This window comes from Macaca mulatta, chromosome 16 (genome assembly GCF_049350105.2).
Source record: "Macaca mulatta isolate MMU2019108-1 chromosome 16, T2T-MMU8v2.0, whole genome shotgun sequence".
NCBI classification, from domain to species: domain Eukaryota; kingdom Metazoa; phylum Chordata; class Mammalia; order Primates; family Cercopithecidae; genus Macaca; species Macaca mulatta.
In genome coordinates this window covers 50590126-50608729 of record NC_133421.1, presented here as the reverse complement: position 1 = coordinate 50608729, position 18604 = coordinate 50590126, and the positions used below count along the sequence as shown (strand labels likewise).

Below are 18604 nucleotides of genomic sequence, written 5' to 3'. Positions count from 1 at the left end.
TCGTTTCACTTGGGTAAGTGAAATTGCCAGCCTCATTTCCAAAGTTTCTGTACTGTTCTGCAATGTTTGAGAGTTCCAGTTGCTACATACTCATGCCAACACTTGGTTTTGTCAGTTAAAGAAAAAATATTTAACCATTTTGATGTGGACTGATTCTGATGAAGTTCAGTGTATCAGTTTTTTTCTCTTTTATAGATTGTGTTTCTGGTGTATCTAAGAACTCTCTTCTAACACAAGGTCACAGAGATTTTCTTCTGAATATCCTCCATTTCAAATTAATTTTTGTACAAGCATATCATTTTTTAGCCACAAAAATAATGTAAAAATATTGACAAAAGCCAGTTCTCTCTATAGCACAGGGTTCAGGTACTTTACCATAAGTGAACCCCTTTGTAGTACTCCATCTCATATGCAAAACATTGCAAAGATCCTGTTATTTAATGATCTTGTTTTTCAAAAAAATAAGATTAGCCTTATTCACAGAAACAATAGTATTCACAGTATGCTGAAAGCAGAGGCAGAAGAAGAACACCTTTGTCACCTCTGACCCCCACAGTGGAGCCCCTTCCTTCCAGATACCTATACATACAGGACACATGCCAGTCCAGGGAAGGCCTAGTGGCAATCCATGTATTGTAACCGTTTAGCAAAACTTATTTTTTAAAGATAAAATATATAAAATGAGCTAGTGTTTCCTCACTGCCCTGGAGAAAAGGGTTGTCTGGGGGATTGTCTTGCACACCTGGCTGGGATACCGCTGCCCTGGTAAGTCTCACAGTGTTGCCTGTCTCCCTGTATTTCTAATTGTGTCTGGCAGAGAGTCAGTGATCCAGGGGTGAGAAAGAAGTGAATGCATTATTCAAAGCCTTTCTCTGTCATTAATGGTGAAGCTCTGTTGCTTCCTGTTACTTTCCTGTCTGCTTTCTTCTGGGATTTGTTTCTCAATAGCCACCTTCTTCTAAGCTCTGAACTTGAAGGTCTTAGCAAATGTTTCTTAGAGGATGACATTCCAAATTACCTGTAACTTAGGACCATGGAATAATAAGAGAATATAATTTTGAAGCTAGAAGGGGATTTGAAGATCAGCCAGTTCAAATCTCTTATTAAAACCAAACCAAAAAGAACTGTGATATCCATAGAATAGAATACTACTCAGCAGCAAAAAGGGAATAAATTGTTGATATGTTCAACATGGATGAATCCTAAAAGAATTGTGCTGAGTGAAAAAAGTCAAACACATATACACTGTAAATGAAAATACATTTTGTTTGTTTAAAAAAATTCTGGACTGGACGTGGTGACTCACATCTGTAATCCCAGCACTTTGGGAGGCCAAGGCAGGCAGATTGGGTGGATCACTTGAGCTCAGGAGACCAGCTTGGGCAACATGGCAAGATTCCATCTCTACAAAAATTCCAAAATTAGCTAGGCACGGTGGTGCACCCCTGTAGTCCCAGCTACTCGGGAGGTTGAGGCAGAAGGATCACTTGAGCCCAGGAGATCAAGGCTGCAGTGAGCCATGATCGTGCCTCTACACTCCATCCTGGGTGACAGAGTGAGACCTTGTCTCAAAAAAAGATTCCAGAAAATATAAATTATAGTGACAGAAAACTGTAATCACCTATGGATCTATAAGTGGTAAGAGGATTCAGAGGGGAGGATTCAGAGGGATATGAGGAGATGTTTGGGTGTGATGGGCAGTTTAATCTTGATTGCGGTGATGGTTTCACAGATATAGACAGATATTAAAACTCATCCAATAGTACACTTCAAATATATAACATTTATTATGTCACTTATAGTTCAGTAAAGTTGTTTATAGAAAACGAAAGAAACTAGAGACAATGTAATTGACTCAGAATATTTAATAAATGACTATTGTGTGCCAGATGCACGTGCTTATGTGTTGGGCATTCAGAGACAGATTGAAGACATGGCGCACGCCTTCAGGGAGCTCACAGTCTACTGAGGGAGTGAGATAAATAAACAGATGATTTCAATCCAGGATGCTAAAGACAAAGGCAAACAGGCTGGGTGCAGTGGCTCACGCCTGTAATCCCAACACTTTGGAAAGCTGAGGCAGGCGGATTGCTTGAGCCTAGGAGTTCAAGACCAATCTGGGTAACATGGCAACACCCTGTCTCTATAATTTTTTTTTTTAATAGCTGGTTATGGTGGTATGCACCTTTGGTCCCAGTTACTCAGGAGGCTCAGGCAGGAGGATCGCTTGAGCCCAGAAGGTGGAGGCTGCAGTGAGTCACGGTCACACCACTGCACTCCAGCCTGGGTGACAGAGTGAGACTCTCTATCTTGGAGGGGAGAAAAAGGAAAGAAAGAAAAAGGAAATGCAGGGAACATGAAGAGTCCAGAACATGGGTATCATTGGGTGCCACCCATGACAGGACACCCATGAGGCAGGACAATTGCTTGAACTCAGGAGATGGAGGTGCAGTGAGCCGAGATCACACCACTGCATTCTGGTCTGGGTGACAGAGCAAGACTCCATCTCAAAAAAAAAAAAAAAGAATTTTATCTTTCACACTGGCCTGCAGCACTGATATCTGACGTCCTGCATATCTGACAAAAATGGTTGTCTCGCGTGCTAATCTGAGTCCTGTCTGGTGCTCACCTACCCGCTGGTCATCTGTTAGCCACTCACCTCCTTGTTTTGGTGGTTGCTTTTCGGGGCAGACTAAGATATTAAATTCAGGACACCGTTGTTAGGCCACATTAAAAATGCAGGCAGCAGTGCAGAACATGGCTGGCTCATGTCAGGCAGGCTTCTCAGTGTAACCAGAGAGGGAAAACATGGACAGGGCCTGTGTTAATGAAAGCAGATGCCAGATTGCATGGCAGGCTCTGGCTCCTGTTGCTCCTGTTGCGTGCCTCCCTCCAGCCAGAAGAAAGAAACCCCTGTGTAAAGCTAGAGGTTAAAGTGGAATTGCTGCTTCCTGAGCGTTTCTGTGATGCAGAGATCGAGTTGCTTACATCTCAAAAGAGCTCCTATGCTCCCATTTAGGATTGTAAACTGTCCTTAGAATCTTCTAGAAGGCATGACAAGCGATGAGTGTGGGTTGGATAGTTTATTCTTGGGTTGGGGATTTTTTGCTGCCTTTGTTAGGGCTGGACCAAGAAGCCAAGCAAAAGAGCTTGTGGTGGTTTCCATGCCTGGGCCAGCCTGGGAAAGCTGTGGCCAGCACAGATGGCTGAAATCAAGTGGGACCAGGAATGCCAATGAGGATTAATGATCTCAGGTGAATTAATTGTATCAGGCAATGTCAGGAGGGAAGAAGTTTTTAATGACATGGTGGGTTTGGGTTTTTTTTATTTTCTCACCTGGGCTAGTGAAAACAGTCCAGTGGGCCAGATCAAGCTTTGTGGCTCTGTTTATTCTGCCATCTTCTCCGCCCCCACGCCATCTGCCAGCGGCACCATTAACTGGCTCAGTACTCCCTTTTGCTGTGTCAGTCCTGGAAGGTCATGCTTATTGCGATTGGGGTTGGTTTCCCAAACGGGTGGTGAAATGGATGTCTAACTATCGATTTGTTTTCTTGCGTTTCAGTCGTTCCAAGGAAGTCAAGGACGAGCATACCTCTTTAACTCAGTGTGAGTGCCTCTGAATGGTACATTCCTTGTGGGGTGCAGATTCAAGGGCTGGGAAAAAGCAATCCTTGATGATGATTAAACAATGAACCCTGCCCTCTCTGCCACAGTAAAACTCCGTGGAGCATTACTCTCCACAATTGGTAGTCAGTTACCTTTGGGGAACATTTCTTGCCAACATCTCTGGCTAAAAATAATATATTCACTACACTCCCCTCAGAGGGCACATCAGAGGACTGTAGTCCCACAGGGAAGAAGCTGAGGAGATTCTGAGAGCCTCAACATGGAGGGCTCATAATGAGATCTGAGATAGGTCACTGGGGAAGAGAATAGGGGTGAATAAGACACCAAGATCTGCCATGGGACCTAAGGAGGAAGGAAGGCCCACTTCGGGCGGATGTGTAGTTTCCAGGGCCCTCAGCCATTCCTGGGCACCAGGTTTATCACCTCTTGCCTGGGAAGGGAAGGTGAAGCCCACATAAGCCTGATAAACTGTAAAAATGGAAATCTGGCCTGTGGCTTGAGCTGGGCACCCTGTGAAGGAGTAGAGCCTATTCAGCACCCAGGGATCACTCATTCCTGTATGAGGACCACTGTGTGCTGCCATGTGTGGCATCAGCTTCATTCAGTCCTCAGTAAGCTGTGAGGACCTGTGCCTATGGCTGTGGACTTCACAGTGTGGCTGTCAGCTTGTCCCCCTAAGTCACAGATTGGAAGTATTTGTTAGACAAATTACAATTTTAAGCAAACTCTCAACCATAAAGATTATTTCTGTAGACCCACTCCACTAGAACTTGCAGATCTGAAATTCCTTCCAGCTGAGATATTTCCCTGTGGCCACCTTTTGGAGATCGGTTTAGACCCGCTCAGCTCAGGGTTGGCTCCCTTTGGGGCAGCCTTGCCCAGTTAATTTTTGCTGGAAGCTCAGCTTGAATGACTGATGTGCATGTCACTGACTACCCACTCTCTCTTTTTGTGCCTCAACATAGAGTTAATGTGGGCTGTGGGCCTGCAGAAGAGCGAGTGTTGCTAACAGGACTGCATGCAGTCGCAGACATTTACTGTGAAAACTGCAAAACCACTCTGGGCTGGAAATACGTGAGTATAAAAGAGTCTGGTTGCTAGAGGGCTGGAAGGGAATTGCAAGAGCCTATGCCAGAAGAACACTTTCTTCTACTGACTTTCCATGGCCTTGTGGGATTGTCTTAGACCAGGATAGTCACCTGTCTACCACGCTCATTCTTTCCTTTCTGTTGATATATTTCTCTCCTCCTATTCATTCCTTCACAACTACCCCTGAGACACACACCCCTTTCGATTTAATAAATAATAATAGTAATGGCATATAACCTTTCTTGACAGCTCACTATATGCCAGCCATACATCAGCAGCCTTAGAGGTTAGGTGCTGTCTTCACCTCTATTTTATGGATAGGGATACTGAGACTTACGGAGGTTAAGAATATGTCCAAGGCAATCTAGCCATTTAATAGCCACACCAGGATAGGAATCCATGTAATATTCTGTTATTTATTTTTTATTTCTAAATTTTTCATTCTTTTTTTTTTTTTGAGACGGAGTCTCGCTGTGTCTCCCAGGCTGGAGTGCAGTGGCGTGATCTCGGCTCACTGCAAGCTCCGCCTCCCGGGTTCACGCCATTCTCCTGCCTCAGCCTCCCGAGTAGCTGAGACTACAGGCGCCCGCCACCACGCCCAGCTAGTTTTTTGTATTTTTAGTAGAGACGGGGTTTCACCGTGTTAGCCAGGATAGTCTCGATCTCCTGACCTCGTGATCCACCCGCCTCGGCCTCCCAAAGTGCTGGGATTACAGGCTTGAGCCACCGCGCCCGGCCAAATTTTTCATTCTCAAAGGAGGTGACCATGTAGTAGTATTCTGACACAGAGCCCATGCTCTTTTTTAAATATTAAACAAATTTATTTTATTTTATTTTGTTTATTTTATTTTATTTTATTTTGAGACAGTTTCGCTCTGTCACCCAGGCTGGAGTGCAATGGCGCGATCTCGGCTCACTGCAACCTCCGCCTTCCGGATTCAAGCAATTCTCCTGCCTCAGCCTGCCAGGTAGCTGGGATTACAGGCATGCGCCACCACACCTGGCTTATTTTTTGTATTTTTAGTAGAGACAGGATTTCACCATGTTGGCCAGGCTGGTCTCGAACTCCTGACCTCAGGTGATGCACCAGCCTCAGCCTCCCAAAGTGCTGGGATTACAGGTGTGAGCTACCGTGCCTGGTCAACAAATTTATTTTTTAATAAATAGAGATAGGGTCTCACTATGTTGCTCAGGCTGACCTCAAACTCCTGAGCTCAAGTAGTCTTCCCAAATTGGCCTCCCAAAGTGCTGGAATTATAGGCATGAGCCACCATGCCTGATCAAGAACCCAATAAATATTCCTAAAACACCTAGGCCCCAGGCCCTGAGCAAGTCATTATTGAAAACTGCCTTAATTAACATCCACTGTCAGATGTAGTCATGGCTGGACGTCTCCCAAATGGACAATTATTCTTTCATTGTTTAACTCAGCAAAAAATGTTAAGGCCCCTTTGGGGCCTAGGAAAAGTGAGCAGTCCTTTGCCAGAGTGAGAGGAGAGAAGGACCAGGATCTGCTTCAACACTAGGGACTGATTGTTCTAACATGCGCTGGGGTCACCACATAACCATAGACACTGCCCCTATAATCCCTCTAGCTAGCGGTTAAGAACCATCTAGGCAGCTAGAGTGAGGTTCAAATTTGGGCTCCATGACTTATTTGTCTGTGTGTCCTTGGACAAGCTACTTAGCTTCTATGCTAAGTTTCCTCATACTTACAGAGTTGGTTTGAGTGTTAAATAGGATCATGCCTGTAAAATACTTAGGTCTTCACCTTGCATAGAGCATATGTCAGTGAAAATTTACTTAAATTGTTATTGTTATTATTATTGGCAGAATTTTTCAGCCTGCATGTGTACATCCATGCATTGCACAATTCTTTCTATTCTTGCCCTCCCTGTCATTGTGAAGATAGTGAAAAGTTGGTCTTCCTGTCTCTGGGAAGGCAATTTAGTCCATGTAAAATGTCTCAAATTCCCTATCCTGTCATATGGCTCATGAACTGCCTCTGGCTTCTGAAGGAGCCTGAAGGAGTTGTCAAACCTGCCGCAGAGTGCTAATGGTATGTCAATGTAGGTTCATCCATTGTAACAAATGTTCCAATCTGGTGTGGGATTTTGATAGTGGGGGAATCTGGAGGTGGGTAAGCGGGTATGTGGGAAATCTCTGTACTTTCTGCTCAGTTTTGCTGTGACCCTAATGCTGCTCTAAAAATAACATCTTTTGGGAGAAAAAATATATTTATACACATATAAAATAATGTGAGCAATAGATGCCAGGCACAGAATTATGATTCCATTGAAATAGTTTGAAATTGTGGAAATCATTAAAAAAACAAAACAAAACAAAAAACTGCCCCAGGTGGAATCTGCAGTGGAGCCTGGTAGCACTGCCTTCAGATTCCATTTTCCCCATTCTCTGGAAATGTTCAGGATTACAAACAAAAATGGGGCCAGGCACAGTAGCTCAGGCCTGTAACCCCAGCAGTTTGGGAGTCCAAGGTGGGTGGATCACCTGCGGTCAGGAGTTTGAGACCAGCCTGGCCAACATATAGTAAAACTCCATCTCTACCAAAAATACAAAAGTTAGCCAGGCGTGGTGGTGGGTACCTGTAATCCCAGCTACTCAGGAGTCTGAGGCAGGAGAATTGCTTGAACCCAGGAGGCGGAGGTTACGTTGAGCCGAGATCATGCCGTTGCACTCCAGCCTGGGCGACAGAGTGAGACTCTGTCCCAAAATTAAAAAAAAAACCTAGACAGTGTGTTGTGTGGTGCCAAGACGGGTTAGCCACAGCTTCCTATGGTTGACTTGGTTGTTCCTGTGGGAGAAGCTGGACTTGGCCATTCTGTTCCCTCTGTACAGTCATGGGCCCCCTCTGGGTGATCTGGGGTGGGAGACACAGTTCTGCTTGTGATTATCCAGAAATGTTCTTCATTGCTTCTCGGCCTTTTGGCTAAGATCAAGTGCAGAAAAGTTCTCCCCTTCCCGTGTTTCCCAGCCTCTTGGCTGTCTTACTGCCCTGAAGATGTGCTGGATTGAAGATACACGACAAGCCTGAGTTGGTTGGTTTTGCTCCATGCTTGAGGTTCAGATAAAACGATTCATGCTTTTGACAAAGGTTTATCAAAAGCCTTTGACTAAATACCAAAAAAATTGACAAGATCCAGTGCCTGCCCTCAAAGCGCTGACAGTCATGATGGCAGCTCAGGAGGAAAACCAACGTGAAAACAGATCAAACAGCCTGACAAGCACTGGGATGTGCACAGCACAGCAAGGACCCCAAATATGCATCCGTCACCTCCTATGTGCAAGCCCAGGGAACCTTCCTTTTTTTTTTTTTTTTTTTTTTTTTTGAGATGGAGTCTCGCTCTGTCACCCAGGCTGGAGTGCAATGGTGTGATCTTGGCTCACTTGCAACCTCCACCTCCCGGGTTCAAACAGGACCTGCCTCAGCCCCCAGAATAGCTGGGATTACAGGCATGTGCCACCATGCCTGGCTAATTTTTTTGTATTTTTAGTAGAGATGGGGTTTCACCATGTTGGTCAGGCTGGTCTCGAACTCCTGACCTCGTGATCCGCCCGCCTTGGCCTTTCAAAGTGCTGGGATTACAGGCATGAGCCACTGCGCCCAGCCCTAAATTTTTTGTATTTTTAGTAGACACGTGGGTTCACCATGTTGGTCAGGCTGGTCTCAAACTCCTGACCACAGGTGATCCACCCACCTTGATCTCCCAAAGTTCTGGGATTATAGGCGTGAGCCACCCCATTGTTACCTCTGTGAAGTAGGTGTGAATCTCCCAGTTCTATTTTATTTTATTTTATTTTATTTTTTTGAGACAGGCCCCAGGCTGGAGTGCAGTGGTGCAGTCTTGCTCACGGCAGCCTCAACCTCCTGGGCCCAGATGATCCTCCTGCCTCAGCCTCACAAGTAGTTGGGACTACAGGTGCATGATATCACACCCAGCCGATTTTTGAATTTTTTTTTTGGTAGAGATGAGGTTTTGTCATGTTCCCCAGGCTGGTCTCAAACTGGCCTCAAGCAATCTTCCTGCCTCATCTCAAAGGGTTAGGATTATGGGTGTGAGCCACCACGCCCAGCCGAAATTTTTTTTTTCTGTAATGGGAAACTCATTTTCTTAGTTTTGCTTTCTCCTCCTTCCCGCCCAAACACATTAGTGTGGAACAATGGACCTTATTCCCAAAACACATTTCTCTGTCGTGCGTATACACGCATGTGTGCGTGTGTGTGCACAGAGACAGGGAATAATGAAGTGTCAGGGAAATTGCTGCTGTGGTGTGCGTGAGCTCTTGTTCTGAAATTCAAAGCCCATGAGCTCTAGAACAGAAAACACAGTTGATACAACTGTGACCCAGAACCCCCAAGGGTACGCCTCAATTCCTTACTAATTCTGGGGGCTCCGGGAAGGGCTGATGTCCACTGCTTGTGCATATGGAGCTGAGACACAGATGACCAGTGTTTTTCTGAGAATACACCAAGATGTTCTTACGCGTGTATCTCTGCAAACAAAAGAGCCCTTTATCCTCTGCCTCTGCAGGACTTCTTTTGGGGGGGTTTATTCGCTGGGAGAGCCCACAGTGCTGTGGGTTTAGAAAAGTCACCTGCCAGGTGGTTAGTATGACATTCTTCCTCTGGGGGGCTGGCAGTTGGGTGGGGCTTGAGGGCTGCCAGGTTCTCTGGCCTGGAGTTTATACAGCTCCTGTCTCCACACATCTGACATAGAAGCAGCAAGAAAGACCGATTGAAAAGGAGACCTGTCTGGCCTCTTGAGTATTTTGTTCCTCTCCCTGTCATCTCTAAGCCTAACAAGTACAATTTAAAATTAGAACCAGGCTTTCCTGTGTTCTTAGAAACTAGCAGGAATGACACAGAAACTTTATGGATCTCTCCACAGGGCAAACTTCCGTTAGCACCAGAAACCAAGATTTATATATATATGTAAATGTACTAATTCATTCAGCAATTATGTATTGAAATTCTATTATGTGCCAGGCAGTCTTCTAAGGCTACAGCCATGAACTAAATATGAAAGTCTATGCACAGAATGAAGTTTATATTGTAGTCATGGGAGACAGAGAATAAACAAAATAGAAATGCAAATTATAATGTATGTTCAGAAGTGAGAAGTACAGCGGAGAAAACTAAAGCAGGGGTTGGGGCAGAAGGCAGAAAGGGAGTACTGGAGTGGAAGTTGGATTTTAAGTAGGGTAGTTGGGGAAGACCTTACTGAGGGGGTGACATTGCAAAGACTTAAATGAGCAAAGCTCCTGGAAAATTCTGTTGTAATGTTGTGAAAGTCCTGGTGTTGCCTCAGTTCTGCAGCTAAGCGAGGGGGACATAAAGCACTTGAGGGTTAGGAATCATCTCACTGAGTCAGGGTAAAGCTGGGACCAGACCACGGTGATGCTGATACCTGTCATCCGCCCCTGCTTTTCTGTTACAAAAGTCATTTCCTTGGCCGGGTGCAGTGGCTTATGTCTGTAATCCCAGAAGGTATGAGGGAGGCCAAGGTGGGTGGATCACCTGAGCTCAGGAGTTAGAGACCAGCCTGGCCAACATGGTGAAACCCCCTCTTTACTAAAAATACAAAAATTAGCCAGGCATGGTGGCGGGTGCCTGTTATCCTATCTGCTTTGGAGGCTGAGGCAAGAGAATCGCTCGAACCTGGGAGGCGGAGGTTGCAGTGAGCTGAGATTGTGTCATTGCACTCCAGCCTGGGTGACAGAGTGAGACTCCACCTCAAAAAAAAAAAATCATTTTCTTGTCTTCGGTCGTTCAGTATCTCTTCTCTTCCTCTGTATTTCCTAGGAACATGCTTTTGAAAGCAGCCAGAAATATAAAGAAGGCAAATACATCATTGAACTAGCACACATGATCAAGGACAATGGCTGGGACTGATTGGACAGCATCTACCCAACCCAGTGTCCACGTGAACGCCATTCAACCGAACATTCTTCCCAAGCGTGAGAGAGTGACTGACACTTGGTTCCATCCATTTAGGGGCCTTGCCATCTGGGGCATCCTCCCACCCTGACGCCATCTTTCTGGTGACCGGCCTCTAAATCGCTGTCTCTCTGTCTCTTTGCTTTGTATCTGTTTGTGAGTTGATCCTGGCTTCTCTCTGTTCTAGTTTTGGCTGAAAACAAAACAACAAAAGGAACAGATCCTTGACCGCATGGCGGCAGCCCACCTTGGTAAGGGCCCCAGGGCCCGTGGGAGAGCTGCCTGACGGCCTCTTGTCAGGAGAGCAGTGGCATGGGGGCGTGAGGAAGAGGGAAAGGGAAACTCTTAAGGGTCCTGGTGCGGAGAAGGGGTGGAAGGGTGGAGGTAGGAACAAAATTACGCTACTCCTGGAGACCTGATAACTTAGGCTTGAAATAATTGACTTGACTAAAAGGACAAAGAGAAAAAAAAATACCTCATGACTGCATTCTCTCTGACCAGAAGCTTCTGTTCCTGACACCAAATGTGCCAGGTTAGCAAATGAGCACAAAGATGTGGCCCTGATTCTAGTCGGCGGGGAAGGGCCTGGTGCTCCTGGGCTGAGTGGGCGAGTGTTCTGGCAGCAGTGAGTGACTTGGGCAGTGGCCCGGTGGGTGCGATGACTCTGGTGCCTCACTCAGTCTCTGGGCAATCATCATCTTTGCCTCTTTAGGCACCGTAGATAAGGTGTGAGGGGACTGTCATTTGCAATGGGCTTAACATCCAAATATCCCAAAGGCTTTGACCAGCAACCAAGTAAAATCAGTAATTGAGGAGAGCAGGGCACAAAGGGGCTGCAGTTTGGGAGCTCTGAAGAAATGGCTCAGATATTGAGCCAGAGAAATAAAAAGTAGGATCAATTAGCAATTCTTACTGCCCTTCCTTCTGACCCCTCATAAGAGGAGTGTGGTGAGGGAGGGGACTGGGTAGGGGTAATCCCTGGAGGGGTTTAGATTGGAACCAGTTCAGGTTTGGTCCATCTTTCCTCTTTGGTTTTATAGTGGCTTCCGTGGGATCGACAATTTCTTGTTCATAGAGTTTCAGGTGTGTTTCTCCAGTCCTGTTACTGTAGACTGTAGAAAGCGTGGGCCCCAGGCTCTGAGCTTAGTAATAACCTGGCTGGTAGATTCCTCATGCCCCTAATTGCCCCACTTAGGTCTGAATGTCTTGCACGGAGAGAAATCTGCTGTCAATGTGGTCCAGCAGCAGGGAGGAGTTCTGCCCAAATCCGATATTACCCTTTCCCCACATCCAAACATCCTTCGATTAGGGAAGTGGAGAGCATCCCTGTAAGGCCCTAAGAGAAAGAGGAGTTTGTTACATTTAATCAACACTGTGAAGTCTGTTCTACAGCAATTCAGCCAGTCCACAGTATACGACTGAAACTCACTTAACTAGGTTCGTTTCATTTCCTAGACTGAATATATTATTGTGCGTGTTAGGTAATTCTCAGCATCTCCTTCTCCAAGTAGGCCGACCCTCTTGGAAAATTCACCCTAAAAGTCTCACAAAAGAATGAGTTGATGGAGAGACTCCGTAAAGCGATGAACTGAGATGAAAGCAGCCAACAGCCCAGGAGCTTTTCAGAATCACATCTGCAGCAGAACCAATTTCTGTTCGGAGCGCGTCCTTGGTGGAAATGGTTTTTTGTGTGTCTCCACGCACTGATGGTGGAATGGGAGCCCCAAGACAGGTGTGGGCTTGCCCTGCCAGGGGCAGGTGGCAGGACTGACAGAAACCAGGATAGCTCCAGGATTCTCAGGAGAGAGCCCCTGTAAGACAAATGGATTCTTAGAAATTGACTTTTGTTCCCCAAGGCTTCTGTCCAGATCTTTCCAGTGCTTTCACAGCCCTGGGAGGTCAAGTTGTTCTTCCCACTTTACTGCAAGGTAGACTGAGGTTCAGAAGAAATATGGAATTTCTGCTCCCAGAAGAACAGTTTCTCTGGCTCACAGGCCCAAGTTCTCAATGAAATCGTTTTTCAACTTTCACATTCCTAAGCCGGCTTCCCGGCACAGAAGCCATGGATTTCCCCTCTCTCCCTTCCCCTCCTCAGGGAAAGTCTTCCTTCATGGATTTTCCTTAGACCCTTTCCTCAGGGATTGTCCTGGCTATTTATTGATAGTCTTTCCCATAGGAAGAAAATGGGGGTTAACCATGGGGTAGGTGTTTTGTCTTTCAAACTGAAAATGGAATGTGGTGACATCAGCTAGACATGGGGTGCCCTCAAGTTTCCAGGGGGGCAGAGAAGAAGACCAATGTGCCACTGTTCTTCCTTGGGGATGAGGCCTTTGACTGTTGCATGGATCAGAGCAGGCTCCAGTCAGACCCTGGTTCTGAGTGTTTTTTTTTTTTTCGATGACTATCCAGTGAGCCTCCAGTGGGTGCAAGGTGCCATACTTGCTGTGAGAGAGCTGAGTAGAGTGTTGGTTTTTCCGTAACTACAGGGGAAAAAAACTCATTAGGCTTTCCCTTTGTGTCAGTGAAACCAAAAGTGCTTCTTACAACATTCGCTCTGTTCATGGGTTGTCTATCTAACATTGAGCAGCCTTGGAGAGGCCACAGCTGAGCTATGGAGATGCTAAATTAACTCATGGCCTCAGTCAGTTCATTCTTTAATTTCCTCACCAAATTATTGACTTAGAGCGTAACCAAAGACCTCATTCATTCACCCCAGGTGGGTTGGGGGAATTGGAGTTTGTTGGTGAAGTCTGGGGGCGGGGTGTGGGGAGTGGAGACAGAGTAAGGAGACTTGAGAAAGGGAAAAGCATGAAGTTCTATACCTCAGCCAGCAGCTGCCTTCGTTTGGAACTGAAGTCCAGCCAGCAGACTCTCTAGCTCCATCTCCCCTGTGCCACCCTAGGTCATACGACCTTGGCCACCCTGGAGTAGACCCAGACCCCTCGGGACCCGGGACATTAGTCTCAGGCTGCTGATGGATTGATTTGACATGAATCAAATACAGCCAAACTCGATACCCACAAGCTGTCAGCTGGACCTGACTGAGTGTTCTTCCTGAGTTCACGAGGATAGGCTAGAGTGCATTTTTACTGGTGGATCAGTGTGTGCAAAAGAGATGACCCTTTAGAAAGAGATTTTCAAGTGGATATATATAAAAGAAACAGTTGCTTGTAAAATATACTTTTGTAAATAATATTTAATTTTTTAAATAATATATTTGGTGCTGTTTTCTCAGATCCCCTGAGAGCACTTTTTATTTTCATTTTAAATTTTATGGTTTCCTTTGCATTTCATGAAGTATATTTTAAGGGAAACAGTGATCACCAATACACGTTTTCGGTTTTTTATTTTGTTTTTTTTTTTTTAAGGTCTCTATCACTTTAATCTGGATCAAGGCTTTAAAGCAATGCCTCTCTGCATTTTTTCCCCAGTGGAACAGACTCTGCAGTACATTAATCAGGTTGAGAATTGAAATATTTTCTTGCATCAGTATTGACTAGAAAAGAAAATAAATAAAACCAAGTAAATTTAGTAGTAACAACTTACAGTGATTCTTCCTGTTGGAAGAATTTCCAACAAATCAGAATCACGTTTTTGGTTGTGCGTGTGCGCGCGCGCGTGTGTGTAAAAAGCACTTTCAATTGTGCCTCCTGTTTTCTCGAGTGGGGACACTGTAACTACAGTTTACACTTCGGGCACATACAGTTTTTCTTCTTTTTCTCTGGTTATTTCTGTTTTTGAGTGGACCAACAGCAGAACCCACGAGGATTTTTTGTTTTCCTGAGCATGGAGCTGTTGCAGGTTTGCTCCTTTTTCTTGCTTTGTGTGCTCAGCTTTTACAGACTGTAAAGGAGATCTGTTGTTTGTGATGATGGAGCACAGTCAAATCTGTGCTTCTAACTGAGATGAGAGTGTATTAATCACGTATCGCAGGGCTCCAGCTGTTTTAGAAGCCACATCATGTTAAACATTAACTGGTTTGGATTAAAAGAACATTAATAAAATAATACACATATCTTAGTGATAAACAGCTTTTTTTTTTTTAAGGTCAGATTGCCTCAGGTTCAGAAAGAGGCTGAGAAATCAAATCTTGAACACAATCAACTTACATATTTTAAAGGAATCTGCCTCAAATGAGAAAATATACTAGTTGTCTAGATAGAGGAAAGAGATATTTAATTTTTTTAATTAAAATAGATATGAAATCTACTGGCAGTAAAAGGTAAAGCCAAGAAGAAACTGAAAGCTATTCTCATGTTACCAAATTCTATCTGCCCATATGTTTTTGTATAACATTTTGGTGACAGTGGGAGTCGGTCCCTTTCCCAGCCTGCAGAGACTATCTTCCAATACAGAATCTGTCTATTATGCTTGTGTTTACAAACTGTGTTTGTTGGGTTTGGGTTTTTATTTTCTTTGGTGGCATTTTTCAGGTCACTATGCTTCTATAACAAAGGTAATTGTTTTCAAATAATTTGTCTTCACCTTTTCCCGTATTTGTACATAGTGATTCAGTATTAGAGAAAAGTGCATTGTTTCTGTCATATTTCCAATCTGTGTTGGTGCTCATTTGAGAAAATAAAAGTTTTCAAATATTAACTCTTTGAAGAGCTCATCTGTCTTCGTTGACCCAGTGTGTTTGATCTTGACATTTCATATTAAAGTATTTAAAGGCCTATCTAAACCCAGTCACAGATCTGTCTGAGATCCTAAGGGCTTGTTTTTCCCAAGGACAGTCAGCCAACTAATGAATAAACAGCCAGTCTCATGCCTATCTGCAAATGCTTCTCCTGGCTTTAGATATCAGAAATGCATGAGTGACCTTTATCCAGTTCCGTGTACTAAGCCCCATATTCATAGACTCTGCAGACCTTTCTGATGACACCAATTTCTTTGGAAATAGTATTGCATGAAGTAAAGGGGAAAAAAAGAAGTAAAATAACAAAATTATGTCAAAAAGGGGTGGTATTATCTCTGAATGATTGGCTAACAGAGACCAGTATTCACAGTTATATGGCATATCAGATTTTCTCATTTTTATTATTTTATTTTTATTTTTATTATCAACAATATTTGGTAAACATGTGTTTGATTCCAGGCACTGGGCAAGGCAGTTCTATCATCCTAATAAGTAAACTGTTTTTGTTTGCCAAGTACTCTTCCTCCAGTCCGATCCATATGCACACATTGTCTTGTATATCCAGTTGCTGTAAGTAAATTTTGTGAGCTGGTGCCTTCATTTAACATAAGCTGAACAATTTTGTCTCGGCATCATCATTTTATTTTTTATTTTCATTTTTATTCTTTTGAGACTCTGTCGTGCAGGCTGGAGCGCAGTGGCACAATCTCAGCTCACTGCAACTTCCTCCTCCTGGGTTCAAGTGATTCTCTTGACTCAGCCTCCTGAGTAGCTAGGATTATAGGTGCGTGCCACCATGCCCGACTAATTTTTGTATTTGTAGTAGAGATGGGATTTTGCCATATTGGCCAGGCTGGTCTCGAACTCCTAATCTCAAGTGATCTGCCCAAGTCGGCCTCCCAAAGTGCTGGGATTACAGGTGTGAGCCACCGCGCCCAGCTTATCATTTTATACTGTATCTTAAAGTACCTTTTCAAAAGCTTGCTTCCATATCTTATGGAGTACCCATCTTTTACAGGCAGCCGGAATGGCAAAGAAGATACTAAAACCACACAAGTGTGCATGTTTCACATTGCTAATATTTTTAAAGCCTTTCTATGGCCAGGCACTGTGGCTCATGCTCATAATCCCAGCACTTTGGGAGGCCAAGGCAGAAGGATGGCTTGAGTCCAGGAGTTTTAAGACCAGCCGGGGCAACATAGTGAGACCCCATCTATATAAAAAAATTAGCCAGGCATGGTGGTGCGTGAGGCTGAGGTGGGAGGATTGCTTGATCCCAGAAAGTTGAGGCTGCAGTGAGGCGCAATTGTGCCACCAGACGCCAGCCTGGGTGACAGAATGAGACCCTGTCTTAAAAAAAAAAAAAAAAAAAAAAGGCCGGGCGCGGTGGCTCAAGCCTGTAATCCCAGCACTTTGGGAGGCCGAGGCGGGCGGATCACAAGGTCAGGAGATCGAGACCACAGTGAAACCCCGTCTCTACTAAAAATACAAAAAATTAGCCGGGCGCGGTGGCGGGCGCCTGTAGTCCCAGCTACTCAGGAGGCTGAGGCAGGAGAATGGCGGGAACCTGGGAGGCGGAACTTGCAGTGAGCCGAGATCGCGCCACTGCACTCCAGCCTGGGCAACAGCGTGAGACTCTGTCTCAAAAAAAAAAAAAAGATCTTTTATAAAAAAGGACATGCCTTCTCTCCCTCCCACATATTTTCAACTACCCATTCTGGGCACAGCTACAGTTGACTTTTATTTGTCCTTCAGTATATTATCTTCTTCCAGTGACCTGTTTTGCTTCAGTGGATGTGCCTGTTATCATTTCATTCTTGTTTGCCTTTTGCAGAGAAGGACGAGAGAAAAAAGAATGTGCTTGAGACAACCAATCTCAAGCCAGCTTTGGGTCCTCATTCTTTCAAGCTCTTATTTCCCTCCTGGGAGAAAGGGAGGGGAGAGGACACTATCCCCATTTTGTAGATAATGAAATTGAGGTCTTGTAAGGTCTCATTACTAAACCATATTCCAAATTTTAGCGTTGTTAAGTCTTTTTTTTTCTTCGAGATAGGGTCCGGCTCTGTCACCCAGGGTGGAATGCAGTGCTGCAACCTCTGTTAACTGCAGCCTCCACCTCCTGGGCTCAAGTGATCTTCCTGCCTCAGCCTCCCGAGTAGCTGGGACCACAGGTGCACACCACCACACCCAGCTAATTTTTGTATTTTTTTGTAGAGCTGCGGTTTCGGCATGTTGCCATGTTAATTCTGATGTTGCTTCACATGACACTTTCCCAGTCTGCCCACCCTGACTGCTTAATAAGAGCTCAGGGAATTCAAATTAGAAAATTCACATAAACAAAACAGCTACAAAAGTCAATGCTACCTGGAAAGTATTATGTATTTCATAGCTCAATATTTTTACACTAGGCTTTGTTGTTGTTTTTAATACTCTCTAATGGATTACATATGTAATCCTTGGCCGTCTACATTAATAATAGGTGCTGAATAAATGCCTGATGGGCCTTGAATTGGATGGCGGAGAATTAACAGCTTTTAAAAAAAATCTGTTTAACCATGTCAGTATGTTTAAGAGTAGAATGAAGAAGTTAAGCATAAAATGCTTCCTGCATAGGGAAATGGTTCAGTTTATTTGCATTTATTTACCCTACAAGCATTTTTTTCAGACATCTATTATATGCCTAGTCTAGTAGGGAAACCAAGAGAGCAGAAAGCTGTGGTACTAATTTTGCAGTGTGAGAGGATGAGGGATTATTATGCAAGGGCCTCCCCACTTTGGGCCAAGTCACTTGCCACATCAGCCAGGACCCTCACACGGGACCACTGGACCCTGACAGGCACCTGCTTTCTGCTGAAGCAATTGCTCAAAGCCTTTCATCTGAAGCCAATAAGTGGCTCATGTCCTAGAGCAGGGCACAGGGTAGGCTCTGGAGCTAGAGCAACTGAGCTCAAATACTGATTTCCCTTAGATAATCTGTAGAAAAGGCTCAGCCCAGTGTCGGGCACAAAGTATTCAAGAAGAAGATGATTGTTATCACACATGGCACAAGTCTATTTTGAATTGAGAGTGGGATGAAGAATATTATATTTGTTCTTTATGCACATTATTTGTTTAGTTCACACAATAATCCCCCCATTTCACAGAAGAAGAAACTGAGGTTCAAGAAGTATGATAGCATGCCTGTGGAAAAGCGAGGATTTTCACTCTTGTTCTGATTCTGTGAAGCCCACACCCTATCTGTGGCCCCAGCCTGCCATGAACATCTACCAGAAGGAAACTTCCTGGCAGAT

General features: G+C 44.6%; 1 protein-coding gene and 1 long non-coding RNA gene across 6 annotated transcripts in view; one reads left to right on the top strand and one right to left on the bottom strand.

Annotated features, from left to right (window-relative positions):
- The window catches only part of LOC144335501 (uncharacterized), a 28040-nt gene extending 25692 nt beyond the window's left edge, over positions 1 to 2348 (bottom strand). Inside the window, exon 1 of the long non-coding RNA XR_013406411.1 lies at positions 2049 to 2348. This is a non-coding gene — a long non-coding RNA (uncharacterized LOC144335501). The remainder of the gene's footprint in view (positions 1 to 2048) is intronic.
- YPEL2 (yippee like 2) overlaps positions 1 to 15274 on the top strand; it is a 66528-nt gene extending 51254 nt beyond the window's left edge. For 4 of the 5 annotated variants that reach the window (XM_015119122.3, XM_028836255.2, XM_028836257.2 and 1 more), the window contains exons 3-5: positions 3563 to 3606; positions 4593 to 4701; positions 10541 to 11003. In XM_015119122.3, coding sequence (XP_014974608.1) covers positions 3563 to 3606; positions 4593 to 4701; positions 10541 to 10630 — 243 coding nt within the window. In that variant the 3' untranslated portion in view covers positions 10631 to 11003. Of the gene's footprint in view, positions 1 to 3562; positions 3607 to 4592; positions 4702 to 10540; positions 11004 to 12183 lie in introns of those variants that run through there. The other variant, XR_013406407.1, reaches the window with a different exon arrangement.
- Positions 15275 to 18604: the final 3330 nt, after the last annotated feature.